The 22,709-nt window shown below is 31.3% G+C and overlaps 1 protein-coding gene across 1 annotated transcript; it reads right to left on the bottom strand.

Moving 5' to 3' along the window:
* Window positions 1-2,150: 2,150 nt before the first annotated feature.
* LOC106478804 (polycystin-2-like) lies at window positions 2,151-22,161 on the bottom strand (the record flags this gene model as incomplete). The annotated part of the gene is made up of 14 exons (XM_013939373.2): window positions 2,151-2,368; window positions 2,926-3,024; window positions 4,120-4,267; window positions 5,220-5,432; window positions 6,098-6,228; window positions 9,548-9,646; window positions 9,787-9,907; window positions 10,630-10,751; window positions 11,836-12,066; window positions 12,779-12,844; window positions 17,300-17,462; window positions 18,264-18,488; window positions 19,641-19,891; window positions 22,031-22,161. Coding segments are annotated over 14 exons (2,021 nt in total), but the record flags the coding sequence as incomplete, so codon positions are not given.
* Window positions 22,162-22,709: the final 548 nt, after the last annotated feature.

Raw genomic sequence — 22,709 nt, 5'->3', positions numbered from 1 at the left:
GAAATGAACAACTGAAAATATTACTTCTTAATTGTATAACTTTTATAAAAGCTCACTCTCATTGTAATAAAACGTATCCAAATATTTACGGCTCCTTTAAACCTAGAAGTTCAACACGATATCTCTGAAATTTCAGAATGCACAGATTTAATTTTTTATGTTTTATATTTCAAGAAATAGCATCTACAATTTCAATTTCCGTTAAACACCGATCATGACTTGAAATCCTGTTGAGGACCACTGTAAGATGCTAAAGTATGTGTACTAATCTAATTTTCTGTAAAGTAAATCCAATGATTTTACGTCGTAAATAGTGTTTAAAAGTATAATGTCATTAGCACGCGTGACTAAAAACTGTTTAGATATATACATATATAGAAAACTAACTGACTAAGTGGCGGTAACGCAATGGAAACTAGTTTGGGTCAAGGAATGCTTTCATACTATATTCTTAACATATGCTTATATTTCTAAGTATTGATAATGACAGGATAACGTAATTAACTTAGAATTAATCAAGAAGGAAATTCTGTAATATCGAGTAACATTTTGTTTTCAGAATTGTTGTTTTGGACGTCTGGTATAAAACTAGAAAAAAAAAAACACCAACAAAACATTGATCTTTAATAAACTTTTTTATATCGTTTCTGCGATTAACTGTATGTTGATATTCAATTGATATTCACGCCATATATTTAACTAAACACCCATATAAATAAACCAAGGAGTAACATGAAACATAAAGCTTCCATTAGGGAGCGAAAAAATGTAAGTCAATAGTATTTTTTAAATAAATGATACTAATGCGTAAGAAGAAATTGACAAAACTACAAACTGAGCTACAAATATAAAATCGCTAATAATTAGTTCATTTCAATGATTTTAGTTGTAACCTTAATGTAATGAGTTGGAGTAGAGAATTCATCTGAACGATGGGGTCATTTAAAAGCATTGTAAATTAAATCTGCTCTTGGTGTTTATAAGCTATCTTATATAAAAAAGCACACATGTATAAATAAATATATATATAAATCATTATGTAAAATATAAATGGAGAATGTAAAGTCGCAGCTCTGTTTCCAATTTTAAGATCTCATTATTTCAGCTAGAGCTTTAATTTCAAATTCATGAAGATCGTGTAAACTATAATAAGATCTTGAGCCACTAGTTTTGTGGATAAGAGAAATAAGATGACTTAGTCGAAGCTGTATGTTGTATACATTTTTGCTAAAATTGGCCAACTGCTTTTTTCATTATTAAATGGATAACATCTTAGTCTTAAACGCAGAAACGTTAACTTTATTTACTTTCTCAACACTCTTATATCTTCTGAAATACTACTATGTAAAACAAAGATGAATGCAAATTGTGCCTATAATTTGGAGCTAAATTTTTGGTAATAATTTAGGAATAAAACGAAGGATTGTAATGAACAACTAGAAATGAAACAAATAAATAACCACAGGACGGAAAACTGATGGTAAACTGTATTAACACACACAAAAAGAAAGGATCGGTTTGTTTGTTTTAGACCAAATATTTTCAATGGGCTATCAGTGCTCTGTCCACCGGTATGGCTGCGGACTTACAACGCTAGAAACCGTGTTTCGATACCCGTGGTGGACAGAGCACAGATAGCCCATTGTGTAACTTTGTGCTTAATTACAACAAACAAACAAATAATCAACTTGATAAAGTGTAGAGCAAGTAAAATTTTCATTCTGACGCTTTCAGACATTTGTACCTAAAAAATCAAATTTTTATGTGGTTTTCATCTATTAAAAAGTAGCATTAACTTACAAAGAATATTGTTTAATTCATCAATAATGGCACAACTAACACTTTGTGAAACACAGTCAATCGAGCAATAACAATGTAAAACACTACAGTCAACACAAACCTAGAACGTGCAAGGACAATTGAATAAATCTGTGACATTTTTATAGAGCTTACTCTAACAGAAAATAAGGTTAAAAGAAATACAAGAATAGTTAAAAATGTAACACTCACGCATTTATTTTGTTAGAAAAACAAACATTTTCTTTATAAGTCGATAAATTAGGTTATCTTAAACATCTTAGAACACTGTGAATAAGCAATGACTTAAAGTACTAATGAAACATTTTCACCCTGAAATGTTTAAAACGAAAGTATAAATCGTAATATTTTTAGATTGTACATAAAAGTAGCAAACAGAATGCTCTTAGGTACAATCCCCAGGACTTTTCATATTACAACACAGTTCAAGAGAAAGGGATCTTAAATAGGTTTTAGCACACACACACACACACACATTGATACCGAGGAGTCTTTGTTCCTAGAAAATCCAGGTCCACAGACAGTCACGTTAATATTTATTACGTTTATCCTGAAACAAATACAAAAATTGTTGTAAAGTATTACACCAGTCTATAATTAAAAGTACGAACTAGACCAACAGTTAAATCTTGTTTACACATTTTAAGTTAAAATTATGATGAATGCTTCTCTGTTAGAGTCATTATTTTAGTCGTGTATATCAATTTTCAATTGTGATGTATAACAGGATGATAAACTGACTGAATGACGAAAACTATAAATATTGGTCCAGCTATATGTACATTTTAGATTTCGACAGGTCGATTTTCTTTCATCAGGACTAAACCCGGATCCACCTGTGGAAATTGTTAGGGTTTTATCGATGTTTAATGGGTTTTATGAGCTTATGTTACCCTAGGCTGGTTTTTGCAAAACATGGTCAATTCCTAATATTCGGTATGATAACAGTAGGCGAAATATTGACTTTAGGCTCGATTGACTGGCTTGCCATCCCTCTAGTTTAGCAATGCAAAATTAGATATGACTACGAGCAGATATACCTTTTTTGTAGGTTTGCGTGAAATTCTAAAACAAACAAGCAGCCGTAGGATCTAGGATCTTACTTACAAGGGTTTTTAGAGATGCCTCAGAATCCCAACGTTGTAATTCTTCGCGTAGCAGTTTCTCTATCTGCACCCGCTTGAACTTGTCGTCCAGTTCTTCACTCTAAGTGTCAAACAAGAAAAATAAAATAGTTAGTAAATAATTCAATCTATTCTTTCAGGTTTATTTACTCTTTAATTACAATCAAATTATCTCCGAATTAATCACATCACATTTTGTTCAGTTTAACTCATTGATAATTCTTAGGAGAATTAGGGTCTAAACTGATAGTAAGTTCCATTTTACAGCATACAATTAAAATAATTTGATTAATTCCAAGTTACTTTACTTTACAGTGTTGTGTACCCCGGTATATCAGTGGTAATTTAACAGACTTAAAGCGATAAAACCATGGCGCAGATATCTCGTCGTGTAACTTTGCATTAACAGTTTTACTGTGTTCATGAGGTATCATCTACGTCTGAGCTGATGCAGAATTTAGCTTTTTTTTTCGCCCAAATGCTTTGAATCTCATACATACTGCGAACCGTGGTGTCTGTCCAAGCGTTCAACTGTCTCCCGTTTGAAAAGCTGTGCACGCAGGCATAGCTCAACATTCACGTTTGAAATGACAGTAGAACAGGCATCAATAATGTTGACGCCAAATTTTATTTCACAAGCAGTATATTCTACACTAAATTGTTAGGAATTAATTACACTATCATTCACATTTCAAAATATGACGTAACTTAAAGAATTAAAATGTAGATTTACTGTACGTTATTGTTAAACGGCTCTTGGCACGACTGAAATGCTCAACAATTTCTTTTTAATTTAAATTTAAATTGATAGATTAACTTAAGCTTTTCGTCACTGGGGACGGGTACTTTTGCTTGTATGTGTTGTATGTATATAATACTTTCTCGCTGTTCTTGTAGTCTACTTATTACAAATCATTCTGTTTTATATCTTTTTTTTTAAAATCTCTATTGCCGTTTTCCTACGCGAATGTATCAGCCTTGATGGAATTTCACAAATAAAACAAATAATAATAAATAATAATTATAAACTTATAATCAACGCTGTTTTTTTAGGAAGCGTGCGCTGTTTCTTTTTAATCTCTGAAATAAAGATAAATCAGCAAAATATTTAGGATTATAATTATTTCATGTAATATTCGACATGAGTGAAATATATCAACAGTTAATAAAACTCCACCTCGTTAATAGTAGCCAAAATTTTTTTCATGTTGTTCCTCCTCTTTGCCTTGGCGTTTTCCATGGCGTCCATTTTTTTAATCATTGTTTCAATTTTGGCAACAATATTTCCAACAGAACGTTCCATTTTATCCACCCGTCCAGCAAGTCTAGGGCATAAATATAAACGTGATATTTATACAATGGACATACTGAATTTAACTGTTTTATTAAGAACTGAAAATTACTCCGTAAATTGCAGTATTAATTGAGAAAAGGTGGTTACTAAGTAACGTGATATACACGTAGTTATAATTATTTCCACTCACAAGGAATCGGTATCTCTCTAACAAAATATTGTCAGTTGTCGCCTAAATGTATTTATTAGTCACTGTGAAAACATACATTGTTCAGTTACAATACACTCTAATATTCTATACTCATTACAATTAATATAATGTATTAATTTGCTCTCAGACAATTTTAAAAATTTGATCTCAGACAATTTTAAAGATCGCAAACTAGGATAGTTGTCTGACAGTAAACCAGTACAGTTGTATGAAGTAAACCAGGATAGTTGTCTGACAATATACTGGTACAGCTGTCTGAAGCAAACCGGAATAGTTGTCTGACAGTAAACCAGAACAGTTGTCTGAAGCAAACCAGGATAGTTGTATAACAGTAAACCAGTACAATTGTCTGAGAGCAGTAAGACAACTGTACTGGCTTACTGTCAGATAACTATTCTGGTTTGCTTCAGACAACTGTACTAGTTTACTGTCAGACAACTATTCTGGTTTGCGTCAACAACAATATCTGCGCTTTCCAACATACCAAAACTTTCGCTGAAGAATCATGTAAAATTTCGAACAAATTTTACACACCAAATATCTTAATGAAAAATACAAACTATGTGTTGAAAAATACAAACTATGTGTTTACACAAAGCTAGGTATTGTACATTCGAAATAACCCGTTTGTCGAAAGCGCACCAGAAGCCTGAGCTCCTGATGAAGACAGGCCCACCATTTCTTTATCCTAATATTTTTTATCAATTACACAAAGTTGGGTATTACACAGTTGAGTCAATTACATCAAACTGCTAATGTTTTAGTAACCTACCCATTAAGCATCGTTATGGATACCTCTCCGCCCCGGGCATCAGATGGATAGTTACCCTCTTCCTGCTCTCTCTGAATTAGTGTATCGAGACGAGTTTTCTCACCTTCCAAATCAGCCAGCATTTCTTTTGTTTCATTGGCATCTAATTCCCGGTTTCCTTTTCGGTCATACTTAGCAAACAGCATCTCAATCTCCATATCCGTGAAATTTTGCCTGTCAAGGTAAAGAGCTCACACAGTCAAATATTTAGCCCAGTAAGAAGACCCTATACTTAAGTCATAAAATATTACACACACACACACAAGATATATATATGCATATCTTGTTAAACATTTAAACGAAGAATCTCCATATTTTAACAAAAAGTAGTTCAGTTTATGACGTCAGGAAACATTTTCAGTACCTTCAATAAATTGGTTCAGTTTATTCCTCTTTCTAAACTATATGTATAATTAAATATTTAAATCAATGTTTACTCGCCGCCTCATGGATCTCAAGTTTTAATTAATTGTAAAAATGCATTCAGTTATAGAAACAATTTTTCTAAAATACCTTTCCAATGAGTTATTTAAAATGAATAATTTTTCGCATCAAAGCAAAAATTGCCACCCTGTTAAACTCAATATTCTACGATTCATTATCATTGTTCACATTAGTAGTTGAATGGATACACTAATAGTGTTAAATTTACTTATTTCATACAGGTACGAGCCATAACTAAAACTAAATAAAAAATTCATGAAAACAGGAAACAGTAATTTCAAATCCATTAACACTTTAAATATATATGTACACATATTAGTGCTCATGAAATGATGAAAACCCGCTATTAAGATGTGTACTTTCATCTGTGAAAAAGGAAAGCAAAACAGTCTCACTGTTTTAGGGCACGTTGAATTTCGTCGAACGAAAGCTTCATATTACTGTCTTGGTCAGCAAGTTTAAGAGCACTCTGTATATCAATGATTTTGTCACGCTTCCCTACTCTGCCCATGAGATTGTTGTATTCCTATAAATAAGGACAAATTGAAACAGTTAGTTTCATCCATTGGTATAAGTTTACATCAAAATGAATGTATTTTAGTTTTTTATCTACATATTTATTTGTTTGTTTGTAGTTACACAATAGACTATCTGTGCTGTGCCCACCAAGGGTATCGAAACCCAATTTTTAGCGTCATAAGCCTACATACCTATCAATGAGCCATAGGGGGCTTGAGCTAAATAACCTAATATATATATATATATCCACATTAGAGGATTTGGGGGATGGTGTGAAGAAGGCTTGATTCTTCATTGGAAATGGCTTGAGTATACAATACATCGAATTTCGTAATACCTATTAATGTATTCACATTAGAAGCACCGAATATGTACTCTACTTATTATCTAATCCAATAATTTAACATATCATCTTGACCAATTCTTATTATTTCATTTTAAATGTAAAACGAGTCATGAGACAATAATTTAGTTAAGACAAGTATTTTTATAATTGTACCATGTTAAGTAAGCTGGTGTTTTTTTAACGTTTCCGGCAAGTCACATTTGAGAAGAAACTTGCAAAATTTTCTCTGCAACGTAAAGTCAAAATAGAAGGTTGGTGTGTTGAATTAAGTGCAACAAAAGAAAACACTGATAAAAATAACCATCGAAACATTAACTAGGAGACGAACCGTTCCTCTTATCTTTAGTTGCATGAAACTAAAATTAACAGTTATTTTTTAGAGGTACTTTTAAACGCATGCTAAATTACATACACATTATTACCAATAAAATCTAAGAACAAAATCTCAAGATGAAAATTCAGTTATTTTGTATCGGTATTAAACATTGATTTTTCTAATTAATTCGTATAATAAGTTTATCGAAATATCCCAATATTAATCGTGCTTTTAGAAGAAGGAAATCTGATAAAATTTATCTTAAAAAATCAGAATCAAGATACTTGCTCAACAAAACCTCATAGTGGAACGCTGTTTACCGTAAAACTTTAACGAAAATTTGCGACCAAGATTTACAATTATTAAAAACCTTTGATCAAAGCTACCTTCATCAATTTGAACTGAAACTTAACCCAGTAAATAGTGTAGCAGACTTAATATACTAGTCTAACAACGAGTGTAGAATGTTATAAAACAAACACTTATAATAACTTAAATGCATTGATTCATCAGTTGGCTACTCTTATTATTATATTTAATGGTTACTAATAAAATAGTTATATAATGTTCTTGATGGAAAGTTATTAAGAAAATTGAGTTGTACAAAAATGATAAAAATATCATTAATACTGAAAACACTGTTACAAAATACTTCATTGGTAAGCTTTAATAAAAAAAATTATCAATATACGATAAATAAAATACACACAAGGCAAGACTCAGTTTCTCATTTTCATTGCGAGTTATTGGTAACTAAACATTTCAGACAACTATGTTACATATTTCGGTTGATAGCTTTATATTAGGTGTATTCACTAAAAATAACACACACACACACACATATATATTAATCTTTAGCTTTTAATTTTGATAAACTTTTAGCCACAAAATTAGACAATTATATTTCTATTATTTTGAATTAAAACAAACCTTAACTATTCTAACAACTGCACAGAAATTAATCAAAACCCTATAACCCGAGCGCTTTCGAAAGGTGGACCTTTAAATACGCTCGGGTTATAGGGTTTTTATTCATTTCTATCAAGACTTCTTGAACTAACGTGTTTTTCTAAGATCATAAACTAACAACTGCACAATTATGCATTAGTATTTTAATACGTGAATATCTTTGTAACATATTTTTCTATGACCTCCTTTTGGTTATCATATATTCCACTTAAAGCGTTTGCCATTTTTGTTCTAAAATTTAGAAAAATATTTTATCTATTTCTAAGAGCTTTTTTTTTGTAGCAAAACTAATAAGTTGTTACTTTTTAAAACTATTTTGGGTTTTGTATATTTCAGCTTTTTAGAAAATTGGTGTTAAAAGAGCAACAGTTTTTAACTAAAAATAAAGTTGTACGAACGTAGATGTTTTTAATGATTAAACATCTTATCATAAGAACGACCATAGATGATTGAAACACATGAGCTTTGAAAAACCAAACCTCTGACCACCTTATTAATATTCATAAATCTTTTTCCGTTATCAATAACTTCTGATTAAAGCAAGCCACTTACAAAAACGAGACTGAACTAAAAATGAACCAAGTGAATAATGTAGCTAATTTTGATTGTCTGTCTAATTATGAATATATAATATCAAAAAAGTAAAAAATAATAATTATAATGAATTAAAAGGCAATGCTTATTAGCTGTATTCGACATTTTCGGCCATAATCCTACTAATGTCTCGCGAGATTCGGTCAGTTTAGGAGATTTAGTTTAGTCCTGAACCCCTGTAACCTGAGCTAACAACGCAAAGTTTTTCATAATTAAATATATATAACAAACAAATGAAAAATAACAAAAATAATTATATTACATATATTAAACATTTAAACAATGCTTCAATGAAACTGTCATTAACTTAAGAAAATATGGAATTTAACTTAATTTAGGATAAGAAGAAGCAGTGAGAAAAATCATGTGTAATTCTATAACTTATCTGGACACGGTAAATGTGGCTTAGTATTATATATATGTATGTATGTGCTGATATTGAGAATCTTACATTATATTGTTGACATATTTCTTCTAAGTTGCATAAAAAACCCAAGTAAGGCTTAACAGATATTTAAGATGTATTTATTTTTTAAATACTTTTATACTTAACACGAAGAATATTACATGAGCTGTTACAAAGATAAAAAACCTGAATATTTGTTATCTTATTTTAATACTCAGCAGTGTTAATGAGGTAGTTTCTAGATAAACATGCAAACTATTATACTCGTTCATTCCGAAAGAGAGCTTTAGGTCATTCAGTTTCCTAGTTAAGTTTAGTACTCTGTTTTTCTCATCTCTCCGTGGTAAAACGGAAACATTATGGACCTCTAAAGCCTTATAAAACACCACTGAGAGACAACCTCTGTCATCGACTTACCTAAGATAATGAGAGCTGACGTTGCTCGAAACTGCATTTCTCATCTATTGATGGTTAGATTAGGGTAAAGTAGGTATAGGTTTTACTATCTAATGTGAGTTTAAATGTCTTAATTTTTAATAACATTATCATGTAAATAGCAAGTGAAGAGTATGTTAAAAAGAAAGTTTCTGGCGTGTTTTAAATTATTGAATTTAGGCTAAGTCTTTATGGTTTATAGTAGATTTCTTTTACATACTTGTTTAGCTCATTTTATATATAAATTGACAAATACTTACTCGTTTCAAGAAGTCAGCAATTTCAAATTCGTTTTTTTGGCTTGAAATCTCGGCTTTGACTTCGGCATAAGTTTCGTTGATTATTGCCAAGAACATATTCTACAGGAAAATATGATTAAAATAAGACGTTTTGGGCACAATACCTGATATCAAAACTGATGAACTAATTGCGTAAATGGAAAAAAAAATATATGAGGGAATTTACAATTTCAATAAAAGGACAATAAACATCTACTTACCAATAAGACAAAGAACACAAAAAATACATAAGTGATGAAGAAGGTTGGACCAATTATTCTGTTGGCTGTCTCAATCACGTGGAAGTCGAAGTCTCCAAGAATGATACGTAGTAAAGTAAAGCTAACGAAGAAAGTATTAAATTATGAACAAGATATAAGAATATTTAAAGCTAAAGAAGAAGGTATTAATTTATATGTATATGTTCAAGTGTCCAAGGTCTTCAAGAATCATGTGCAGTAATAAAAACATAACGAACAAAACATTAGATTAACATAGAAAACATTAACTCTTGGGCATATATTTATATATATGTCTCCCTCTTGAGCTGCCACGGCTGATAAAAAAATGTACCACCATGAAGAAAGGGTATTTCCATTCAAACTTTTCAAGGTTTACTCATTTCAAGTTTCAGATAAGGGATGAAATATTAAATCATGTAACTGTTTTATTGTCTATCTAAAAATAAACCTGGTGCTCTGGTTATCTATAAACTTTACAATGAAAGGATTAAGGTAAATTTAATTAAGATATTAAATTGAACACGAAATAGTACTTTAAGTATCTTGTTCAACAGATCAAAAAATATAACTTTTCAAAAACTAAATTTACGACTATGCATAAATGGGATATTTGTCGTAAAAACACTCACATGGCTACGATTATGCATAAATGGATATTTGTCGTAAAAAAACTCACATGGCTACGACTATGCATAAATGGGATATTTGTCTTAAAAAACTCACATGGTTATGACTATGCATAAATGGGATATTTGTCGTAAAAAAACTCACATGGCTACGACTATGCATAAATGTCATTTTTGTCTTTAAAAAAAAACTCACATGGCTTTGATGAACTTATTGAAATCTTGAATTTGCGTCCCAAACAGTAAGAAACCCAACTGAGCATAGGCGAGGAATACAATACAGAACATGATTCCGAAACCAGCAATGTCTTTAGAACACTAGAAATAAAAAGGTGAAAACATGTGCTTTTAAATCTTCAGAAAGTACTTACATGATTAACATAACTTAATAATAAAACTTAACTCTGGTTTTCATTTAAGTAACGGGCTTGGCATGGCTTGGTGATTAGTGCGTTTGACTCGCAACCTGTGGGTTGTGGGTTCGAATTCCGTCCTCCGAACATGCTTGCCCTATTAGTCGCGGGGACGTTATAATGTGACTATTCGTTGGTAAACAGTAGCACAAGAGTTGGCGGTGGGTGGTGTTGACTAGCTTCACTCCTTCTAGTCAACTGTTCCAAAATAACGTACGGTAGATAACCCTCTAGTAGCTTTGGACGAAATTCAATAAACAAACAAATAATTTATATACTTGAGAGATGCGGTAAGATCAAGCAGTATCGTACATTGGGATTTCTATTGAAAAAACCATGCGGAAATGTACTACAAATTAATAGGTAGAAATACAAAAAATGTTATTAATATGTATATATTGTATATGATTTGTTTGAATAGTTAATTATAAAATTTCAAATATTATTTTGGAAACTTCCAATAATTTTGCAAAGATGACAAAAATGTAGAATTGATAAAGCTGTTTATCTTATCTATTCCATTATCCGATCGTCGATATCACAAATTTTTTTGTTGTTTGCTTTAATTATACATCTCTCGGTGAGAGAGTTTTAGAAGTAGATTTAGCGCCATAAAAAAAAATTTAAAAATAATTCCTCGGTGAGAGAGTTTTAGAAGTAGATTTAGCGCCATAAAAAAAATTAAAAATAATTCTTCGGTGAGAGAGTTTTAGAAGTAGATTTAGCGCCATGAAAAATTAATTTTTGAAAAATAATTCCTTAATGAGAGAGTTTTCGAAGTAGATTTAGCACCATAAAGAAAAAACAAAACATAATTTTTGAAAAATAATTCCTTAGTGAGAGAGTTTTAGAAGTAGATTTAGCGCCATAAAGAAAGAACAAAAATTAAATTTGGAAAACGTTTCTCCCATGCATATTTTCAATATATATAGTAAATACTTAGTTTGAGCTACAGAAAGCTAAGGTTTCAAAACAAAACTTGGACTTACTCGTGACAGAGTTGAAGAAAGTTGAGTCATGGTCTTGTTAAAACTAATGTACTTGAAGATCTTAATCCAAGCAAAGAAAACGGTTACGGCAGCAGCACTGTTAAATTGGGTTTGCCAAAACCCAAGAAACTCGAAATCGGCAAACACATCTGGGTTCTCAAGCAGTCTTTCCATCATACCCTCAACTGTTAGAGCTCTGAAGGCACTGAAAGCTATACACACCAGAGAAATCTAATAGTGCAGGGATGGGGAAAAAGGACAGAAAGTGGTGTTATTGCTCTTTATTACGTCAAAAACGTACAACTAAAAAAATAACTTCTGTAGAAGCAAATAGGATTACACCTGTTACACATTATAAATATTCGAATTCATTGGGAATGCCAAACTGATCTAAGTTCGTTATTCAGTTATACGGTAATTCTCCATCCTTATTACGAACTTTTATTTTATCAGTGTTTTGACATTACTGCAAGCAAGGCTATGTTTTTATAGCCAGATATTTGTGTGACAAATAGTTTCTTATGTGTCTCTGACTTCTCTTCCCCCACTCCTTTTTAAAAAAATGCATGTAAGTGTTTTACGCATGTCTCTAAAAGTTTTAATCACTTAGCAATATTTTCCGCAGTAAGTTTACTTTTCGCAACTTGTGTATTAAAATTAGCTCACAAAATCACAATTAATCAATTGAGACATCATCTTTCACACATAAAGATGTCGCTTAATCTGTAAGAGTCAAACGTTTTAAAGACATGTTAGCAAAATCCATGTTCAAAAATCATGAACTGAAATATATGTTTAATCAAGTTTAAATAATGCTCAGATGATGTGAACAAACTCTCAATGCCACACTATTGCTCACTATTTCAAAAATGATTTACAAATTAAAAAAACAAGACACGTTTAGATGTGCTGTTAACAACAAAAATTATTACTCAGAACTTACCGAGATTACAAGAATATCCAGTAAATTCCAGATTGACCTGAAGTACTTGCAACTGTTATGTTTAATCTGAAGTACAAAAGGAAAAATGTAATATTTTATAGATACATAGCTTTTTATTCTGTATCTTTCATCGTACAAAAATCGTTATTCAACGATAAATCAATCTCTAATGCCTATTTATTTGCCGAAACTTCAACAGAATCTTTCCTCTAATCTGAAATGTTTAGGGCCAAGAATTTTTTTCCAAATAAAAATTATTTTGAGATGTCAGTTTTATTTTATTTATAAAATATGATATAGAAATATTAATATACACTACGAATTCCCAAACTTATTGTATATGTATCGGCAATAAACCCTTTTTGTGAGTGATAAAAGAACGTAAGAAACATTTTTTTATGAACAAGTGAAAAATAACAGTAAAAACTTTATATAGTTTATTACTTGTTCTACTACGAAAAAATTCTAAACAAATTTAAATTCGTGATGCTGCTTGTTCCAATTGCAATAAAAATGGAGGCGAGTATTTCAATTTTTTTCTTTTTTAACTTACCCACTTTTATATTAAATACTTATAATGATGGCCATTTTATATAACTTGGCTCTATTTTTGATATAACGTCGTCATTATATGACTCATCCATTTATTTAGAAATTCAGCCTGACTTACAACTTAATTTTATTATTCACTCTGACGGTTCTTTTGACCCAGTTTTGGGCAATACTATATGTGCTTTCTATATTACTTCTCTCAGTATTCATAAAGCCTTTCGACTGTAAGTCATTAAGGCATCTTTACAGCTGATTATATTGTCACTATATTGATACTTCAATGAGCTACTCCAGAGGCTCTTCATTACTCACCTTTAGTTATTTACTCTGATTCACTTAAGAGAATACATCTTTACAGCTGATTATATTGTCACTATATTGATACTTCAATGAGCTACTCCAGAGGCTCTTCATTACTCATCTTTTATTATTTACTCTGATTCAGTTAAGAGAATACAAGTTTTTTTTTGTCCTCTTCACCAATACATCCCCTCTATTTTGAGATAGTCTATATTTGTTAGCACAATTAACCCTTCTGTGGTTGCACTATCAGTCTTATTTGGGTTTCTGGCCACAGTGGAAATAGTAATAACTAATGTATTGATAATCCTGTTTGGGTTTTTGGCCACATTGAAATTGTTAATAATTAATGTGGTGATAATTTCTTTGAGTTTCTGGCCACATTGGAATTGGTGATAACTAATGTGTTTATAATTGTGTTTGAGATGCTTGTATAAAACCTGAAGTAGGTGTATGTCTCACTTTTATAGTACAGATTATTTCTGACGGACACTTTAAATGTATTTGTTTCTCACATGGAAACAAAGTTCTTCTTCTTCTACTATGGGTCACTTTACATATTGGCTTTTCTTTCCCAGTTCCATAATACTTCTGTCTGATTTATCATAAGAAACTTGAATATTGTCCCCCCCCTCGCCTCTTTTCCTAGTAATTTACATTCCAAGTAACTTAAAATCGGGGTTGTAAAAATTCTTCTGCTGGAAAGGATGTTGAAGGGAGCTAAAAACTGTTGCCCATGTTCTTTATGAATGTCCTATCTATGCTATTTAATACGATTTTCTATAAAAAGTTATTAATGAACTGAAACTAATTACGCTCAAACCCACTGCCAGTAATATGCCGAAGAAACGGAAGACCCGAGAATATGCTAATGCAAATAATACTCGGAGATCCAAACTTAATCACTTCTCGGTACATCTGACTCTGAAATGTACTAAAAAACAAACCCACAAGCACTTAGGACTTTAATAATATTAAAGTTCAATGCTGCAGACCAGCAAATCTGTTGTTTTTAGGAGGGCTCTATGCTTCTGGTTTTCACAAACTAATTTAATCTTGTTAGCTATCATTGAGCCTTAATCAATGAAAATAAAGTAAGACAATAATGGAAAAATTTTCGAAGAAGCGTTGAATCTTGTTAGCTATCATTTGGTTTGAATAGCAGAATCTGGAGTTGATGTTAATTTTGAGAACACGTTACGTACAACCGTATCATCCCAGCTGTTAAAAGTGGAAAAAGTAACGTGGCGTGAGTTTATTTTGACTGTTTTGATCCTGTTTAACTGGTAAAAGTTTTAGGAAGACATAATGTCTTGTTATAATGTAATATTTAAAACATTGCTCTACTGCTTGTATTTACGGAATTATATGGAGAAGGACCATACTTCTTTCAATATGTTTATCTACCATGACGTATTACAGATCACATCGAACGGTGTTTTGAGAGCGCGGATCTGATTTCAATCGAGAAGCTATTTGATGTTTTAACAAACCAACTGAATAACATAAATACAGAAAACAAAATGGCATTGTTCTTGGAACTATTGTCTCCACCAAGCGGTTAGTGACAAGTCAGAGTCAAAGTAACAGTCCTGAGACTGATTAACATCAAAGGTGGGTCCACTGTTATTATAACAGAACTCCAGCGACATCCTCGTTATCAATACTTTGGTATATAGTGTGCACGAGGTCGTGAAAATAAGTCAATTTTTGTCACTAATCGATGTCTCGTAGAAGCTTTTAAACTTATTATGAACCTTTTTCTTCAAGAGACTTATTTTTAGCCGCGGCATAGCGGCTCATAAAATGTCTCTGAGGTTTTTTTCAAGAACAAACTTTTAGCTCATTGCTCCATATCTTGACCGATTTGAGATCAAATTACAGCCGTAGCTATTGATAATTCCCTCTTGTTTGCTTCATAAAATGTAACATATCGTATTCTCTGCCAGTCTCTTAAAATTGCTTCTAAACCATGAAAAACTTTCTTAAATTTGTTTTCAACATAAATGAACACCACAATATAAATTGGTACATTCATTTCAGCGATTATATACCAAATGTCATGCACAAATGAGTTCATCATAGTAAACTGACTCAGTTCATTTATATTACTAGTTTATTTTTATTTAATTTTCCCTGACTTCTGATAATTTACTTAACGTTAACTTCTGTTTGCTATGCATTTTAATTTTGTTATGTTAACAGTTATTTGGTTATTTTACTTATAAATCTATAAAGCTCAAATTGGTTAACTGTTAGGGTCTTTTATTACTGCCATCTAGTAGAACTTCTAAAAATGATTTAATTAAATCATCAAATTTACATACCCTCATTAACACAGGTTAAACTTGTCTCACTAGTTTTAGTGGTCGTTTATAGAATTTTGCTGAATAATATTTAAATGTTTCGTTTCCATCAAACAAAATAACATTTATAGCTATGTCCTATTTTTTTATATTTTTACATATGTTCAGAAATACCTCGGTAGATAAGGTGAATGAACGTAAGTGTTCTGAGTGTCAGATGAGAACGGAAATTATTGTTCATATCTGCAGGGTAAGAAACAGCCAGTCTTTAACATAGCACGCACGCACTCTGTCATATTTGTAGGTAACTACGATTAAAAATATCCTCATCGCAAATGTCTCCTCACAGCTGGTTACAAAACAAGTTTGTATATATTGCTACTTATCGCTAATCAAATATGACGATATTGAGCAAGAAAACTTGGCATAAAATCATTAACATAAAGCTCCAACAAGTTAAAATTTGAAACTAGCTATTAGAAGAAAAATTGTCTATGACTTAGGTACTGACCAACTATTGAGAACGTTTCGACAATATGCCAGTCCGGGTTTGAAGAACGTGTGTTTTTAGATTTTGTTTTGTTTTGTATTAAATAAGCAGCTGCTGTACAAAACCCGTAGAAACACAGGTTATATACATTCAAAAGTTGAATGTATTTTAGCGTTAATTATACAAATATATGTAAAAAATCATCGCATATTCTCCATAAAGCAACACTGAAAATTGTACTGTCATATGTGAGTGCTCGAAGTGTCCACACCTATAGCGTCCACAATAGTAGTATTATATAAAATACGAAATAACACGTTTGATTGTCAAATATGATTATTACCTAATGTTTAACTACCATACTAGTAGTTAATAACCAGAATGGGTTTTCCTGTTGAAAAGTATGTTGTGCATTCGGAGAAAAGTTTTTCGCAGTAACTAAAACTCTTATACAAGTAATTGTGAAATAAAACTATATTTGTGAAATCAAAGTTTTTTCTTGCTACAGCCTGGTCAACTTTCAAATTATACTCATGCACTGATGGTTTGTTTTACATGACCTTATTATGTACTAATATTCCAATCCACAAAGTTAAAAAAAAATAGAGAAAGGTGCACTATGAAGCCAGAATGGAACTATAAATTTCCTTTCACGTAAACAGATTGGTAAATATGAACAAGATATCTTTCAAAATTTCTGATAAAAAGCACCAAAATACACGTTTCATCTTGAAATTATTAAAGAAACGAACAAACATCGTAGCCAATAAAGATACACAAACTCTACTATCCCAACTCTCTAAGCCACAGACCTCACTGTCCTGTTTATTCGTTCATATGGGTTAGTTATCCCAAAACAGAGAGAGACCTTACCTCAATAAATTCTTCGACGACGTAGTAAATGATGAAAAAGGAGAAGATACATTCGCAAGCCAAAACAAAGTAATCAAAAGCGCTCACGTATCGCAGTAACTTCACGGTCCGAAAGCTCCAGGAAGGGATCATTCCACCTGTGGCTGGGAACTCAAACACAATCCTACGAGAACCAATTGGAATACAATATTACATCTAAGACCATAAGATGTGGACACATAAAACAAAAATTGGCTACTTCATAGAAACACACTGTTAAACCTAATACAACACACACACAAACTCGCGCTCACTTAATCCTCAAAATTAACAATTAAATACCAAGTTAATATAATTTCTATAAGTTTATGTAATGAAAACTATAATCTAAATGTCATTATCACAATAAGGAAGGAAAATTAAATGTGAAGATTTGTATTATTCTATACTGTGTAGGACTTATTTATACCAAACTTACTTCGTAATATTCTATACTGTGTAGGACTTATTTATACCAAACTTATTTCGTAATATTCTATACTGTGTAGGTTTCATTTGTACCAAACTTACTTTCGTAATATTCTATACTGTGTAGGACTTATTTATACCAAACTTATTTCGTAATATTCTATACTGTGTAGGTTTCATTTGTACCAAACTTACTTTCGTAATATTCTATACTGTGTAGGTTTATTTGTACCAAACTTATTTCGTAATATTCTATACTGTGTAGGTTTCATTTGTACCAAACTTACTTCGTAATATTCTATAATGTGTAGGTTTCATTTGTACCAAACTTAATTCGTACTATTCTATAATGTGTAGGTTTCATTTGTACCAAACTTAATTCGTACTATTCTATAATGTGTAGGTTTCATTTGTACCAAACTTAATTCGTACTATTCTATAAAGTGTAGGTTTCATTTGTACTAAACTTACTTTGTAATATTCAATAGTGTGTAGGTTTTATTTGTACCAAACTTACTTTGCAACACAAAAAAGATTGATGTTAGCATTATAAGTGGTGAAGTCTAGAAATATAGCTCGAGTTGCTCGTGTAATCCATAAGTTTTCTCCAAGTTCCTGCATGACAGCTGCAGCCTGAGACCTGTTAGTTCCTAGGTCAGCATATGATCCTGCTCCGCTGTACGTGGCCAACAAACCCCAGTGACTAGAGCCATTCATCTCCTTCTCTGTGTGATAGGTCCATCTAAAACAAAGACGAATCGCCATTGCAGAGTTCTTGCGAATACCTGAATAGCTTCAAAGGATTTTCGAATAGTGAACTATTCGAAAGCGTTCGAGTTTTGGGTCTCGTTTGAAAACCATTACAACTTTTATATGTGATTCTGTGTGCTAACCTCATTAATCAGAACTTAGCTTCAAAATAGATAACGTTAAAAGCATAAGTACACAAGAAATTTCTGTTGTTTTCCGCAACGGATTTATATTCTCACCTCAGACACATGATTACTTTAAAACTGGAAATTGCCCATGCCACAAAGAAAACTCGTCCTGCAGACGAAAATAATTTCCTAGTTTATTATGTGTATGAAAATTTTATCAAAATAAAATAAAAAACATAATCAGTTTTCTAGTTGTGACTCGTAATACGATATTATATAAAACAACACCAAAACGTTGTATCGCATAAGTGTAACTACACATACATCTAATTTTTACTTAAAATCCTTTTATATCAGTGTGTAACATTATCACACTGTGTTATTATTTATATATTATTATTGAGCTAACTTGTCCTTAAATTTTTGGTTTTAGAAATGTGCATGTAAAAGATATTAACAACGCTTAAAATGTTAACATGAGATTTAGCCATTCTGCATATTGTAAAAAAAACAAAAGACACAGCAATATTTATTTGCCTTTTGTTGTTGGTTTTTCACTCAAAATTTTTAATGTATTTTTTCAAGAAATTACTTTTCCCTAAAATGTTATATCACTCGGTTTAGATAATGGACTTTATTTAATGAATAACTTTGGTAAATATAGGTCAGTTCTACATTGTTATTATTCGTTTAGCTTGTTTATTTGTATGTTTCATTTTTACTTTTTTCTAGTTATGAATTTCATTTTTAACCTTCTTTGTAACTTAGGACAATCATGAATACTATCTCGCTTTGTTATATATTGCTGTAATTCAACCTAAAGTTCTATTTCTAGCAATACTTGCTTGTCTACAAAGTATTATTTTTTTTATTATTGAAATAAAAATACTGAACATGTTACAAGATAAAACAGAAGATGTTATACTCAACAGTAAAAATGTAAGAACAACTGAAATAGTGAATTTTCTGTTTACGTTTTTATACATCTTAATTTACATGTAAATAGATAGTCTTACGCTGTTCCGTTCAGTAAGCCAAAAGGTTCCGTATCCTCGACGTCAGGTGAATAAACGTCATAACACTTCGATATAGTTTCCTTGAAGTTTTCGTGAATATTACAAGAATCGTTCCTTACTCTTAGCTGCCGAAGCCTCGGAGTACCCAGAAGTCGATTTTCGTAGAGAATATTTCGATCCTCGATGTCTGTAGCATTGTTATTGTACCAAGTTTCCCAGTACAGACTGTCCAACATCACATAATCCACAAACTAAAAAATAATAATTTATTCAGATGTAGGACAAACTTCGTATAAAACGTTTACTAATTCTGAAAAAAAATTAGTGTTTGTTTTATTTTTAAAGAAAAAAAAAGGGAATATTCGAATGGAGATGGGTGATCCTGAGACTTGTATTTATTATATGACGTATCTTAATATTAAGAAATTCATTAAGTATTAAGTTGTATGTTGTAATAAACCTTAATGAAAAACTGATGCATTTACTGGCGAAACAATGGTCGTGAATAAATGATGTATTTGTGAAACGTACAATTATCTTGTTTTTCCTGAATTATGTAATAATGGAGTTTCACCAAGTACCGACGGTTTCAAGTATGAATTATAAAAACAAAACAAGCCGTATTTAACTTTCTCATTGTGTTACACACGTTATACGATAATATATAAACATCCAGGTCTATTAATATATACAGCACCGGTTGAAAACTGGATTGAAGGTGTTTCATTAGAGGTTGAAAAGAAAAGCGTGTTTTGGTTTATATGTCATATTTATACATTGTTCATGCATGACTGCTACCAGTTTTTTTTTAGACTATTTAAATAGCACCAGTTGCTACACTACAGTACAGTTCATGATCTATTGTATCGTTATAATAGATTGATGTACATTTCTAGCTCATCTAATGTACACTTTGGAAATAATTGGTTTTGTTTTCCTAATAAAGAATTTAATAAATTAAAATTCGGGTTGCGTTGAAGGAATATAATATTTTCATATAGCTTCAACGGTGTATCATTTCGGCTGTGGGTTAAGCTTCGTGATTAAAACGCTTTTTCTGAGCCAACCACAGCACACGACTTAAATTTTATTGGGAACAAAATATTACACATACAAGTTAGTAGAGCCAAATTTAGTTTGTAGTGAGCTGTGTTAGTGTATTATGTACGCCTCAAAATCAAGATTGGTCAACTTTCAGTTTTAAGGAATCCTGATGAGCCTCTTGAAACAATTATGTTCATCTTGTGCTAAACAAACTCAGTTGAATGATAAACCTAGGATTTCTAATATATTTTGGATTAAGTCATGAAACCATGCTTAAAAATCAAATTACCGACCAGTTTTATACATTTCATTAAACCGCAAGTCCATATACTGGATATATTGAAAGTTGAATTCTATAATGACTGTTGGCATTCTTAAAACTTTGCCCTAATGCTAAAGTTCTATTGGAAGAACTTTAGTTGTATAACTGTAATATGTACATGATTATCATAGTTAGGAAACATTATTACTAATATTTAATATAAACTAAATTTTAAGTTTCTCTATTTCCCAATAGATGCCGCCACAATAAATATATTTTATGATTAAGTCGAGAAGAGGTTTTGAAAATAAACGGAATTATTAATAAATTTGTGTGTTTTAATATTAAAAACGAAGATACGCTTTACAATATTACAAGCTAATTTGAAAATAAACAACATTTTATGTTGTGTTGCTTCAGTTTTCTTTAAAAGACGCTTTGATAAAATGTTCATAAAATTGAGGGACCGACCAGTAATTTAAATGTTAATATTCTGACTTGTTGCTTGTGAAATTAACTATTAAAAATCAAGTTCGTGTAAAACACATCCAGGTTGAGCGTATCACATAATCTAGTTCATGTAAATATAAATAATGCACATGAGGCTATACCAAAATTTGCTGAAATAAAATAGCTTATTAATATGGTTCTGTTACAAAAATCTTTCTCTTCATATGCTATTGCTTTTTTTTTCTTACTTATCTTAATTTGCTTCTTAAAGTCAAATCTGGCCTATTAATGAATCTAAGAGCAAATTTCAGTGTTTTGTCTTGATATTCAGATGACAAAGAACTGAGTTTTATCCTCTGAGTAGAAGTTAAGAGCATCCACATTTCTCTAAAATGTATGAGTAAACTTTCTAATCAAATTACTGTATTAGACTCTCTCTCTATAACTATCTTCCAGTAATCCAAATGTATAAAACGGAAATAAAAAGACTTTATTAGACTTTCTACCTACCCACCAGAAGTTCAAAAGTTTAAAACTACAACAGAGGACTGTACTAGACACTCTACCTATCCACCAGAAGTCCAAAAACCTAAAACTATATAATAGAAGACTGTATTAGACTATCTTTACCTACCCTCCAGAAGTCCAAAAGCTGTGTAGAACCCCTCACGTTGTTTCGAGTGTCAGTGAAAGGTGTGTCTAAGAACAATTCACTGATTACCTTGGTCTGGTAGTACATCACGGGATTCACCATGCCAAATGTCACTATGGAATACCAGGACAGGTTTACAAGTATCAAAATTCACACAGCAATGATATGAAGAAGGCTTTAATTTTTTTAAAAAAAAACTCTTTTTGCAGCCTGAAGTGATTTGTTTAAGCAAAGGTTTATATAATTGCATTAAATAACATGTTTCATATAATTTTAAGTATTCATGGTTATACAAAAACATTTTGTTAATAATTATGAGTTACTTTTTCACTATTTTAAGTTTGAAAAATTTAGAACTGTTCTGGTACATATTTATACGTAAGCACACGAAAGGATATAATAGTTTTGCTTTTGTCTTTCTGATAATGAAACTAATTTTTCTTTCAGTATTTCGTTTTACGTTTCAATAGCATTATCAACATGGAGTTCTCGTATCTTTCCAAGCAAATTAATAACAACTGCTATCGACGCTTAGTCCTTTGTAAATTCACTATCATGTAAAGGCCAGGCGTGGCCTAGTGGTTAGTATGGTTCAAAGGCCCATTGTCCATAAAACGCGCTCCGCACTATGGGGTCGTGGATGAGCTATAAGACGATTGTC

This window comes from Limulus polyphemus, unplaced genomic scaffold (genome assembly GCF_000517525.1).
Source record: "Limulus polyphemus unplaced genomic scaffold, Limulus_polyphemus-2.1.2 Scaffold252, whole genome shotgun sequence".
NCBI lineage: Eukaryota > Metazoa > Arthropoda > Merostomata > Xiphosura > Limulidae > Limulus > Limulus polyphemus.
This window is presented reverse-complemented; position numbering and strand designations above follow the sequence as displayed.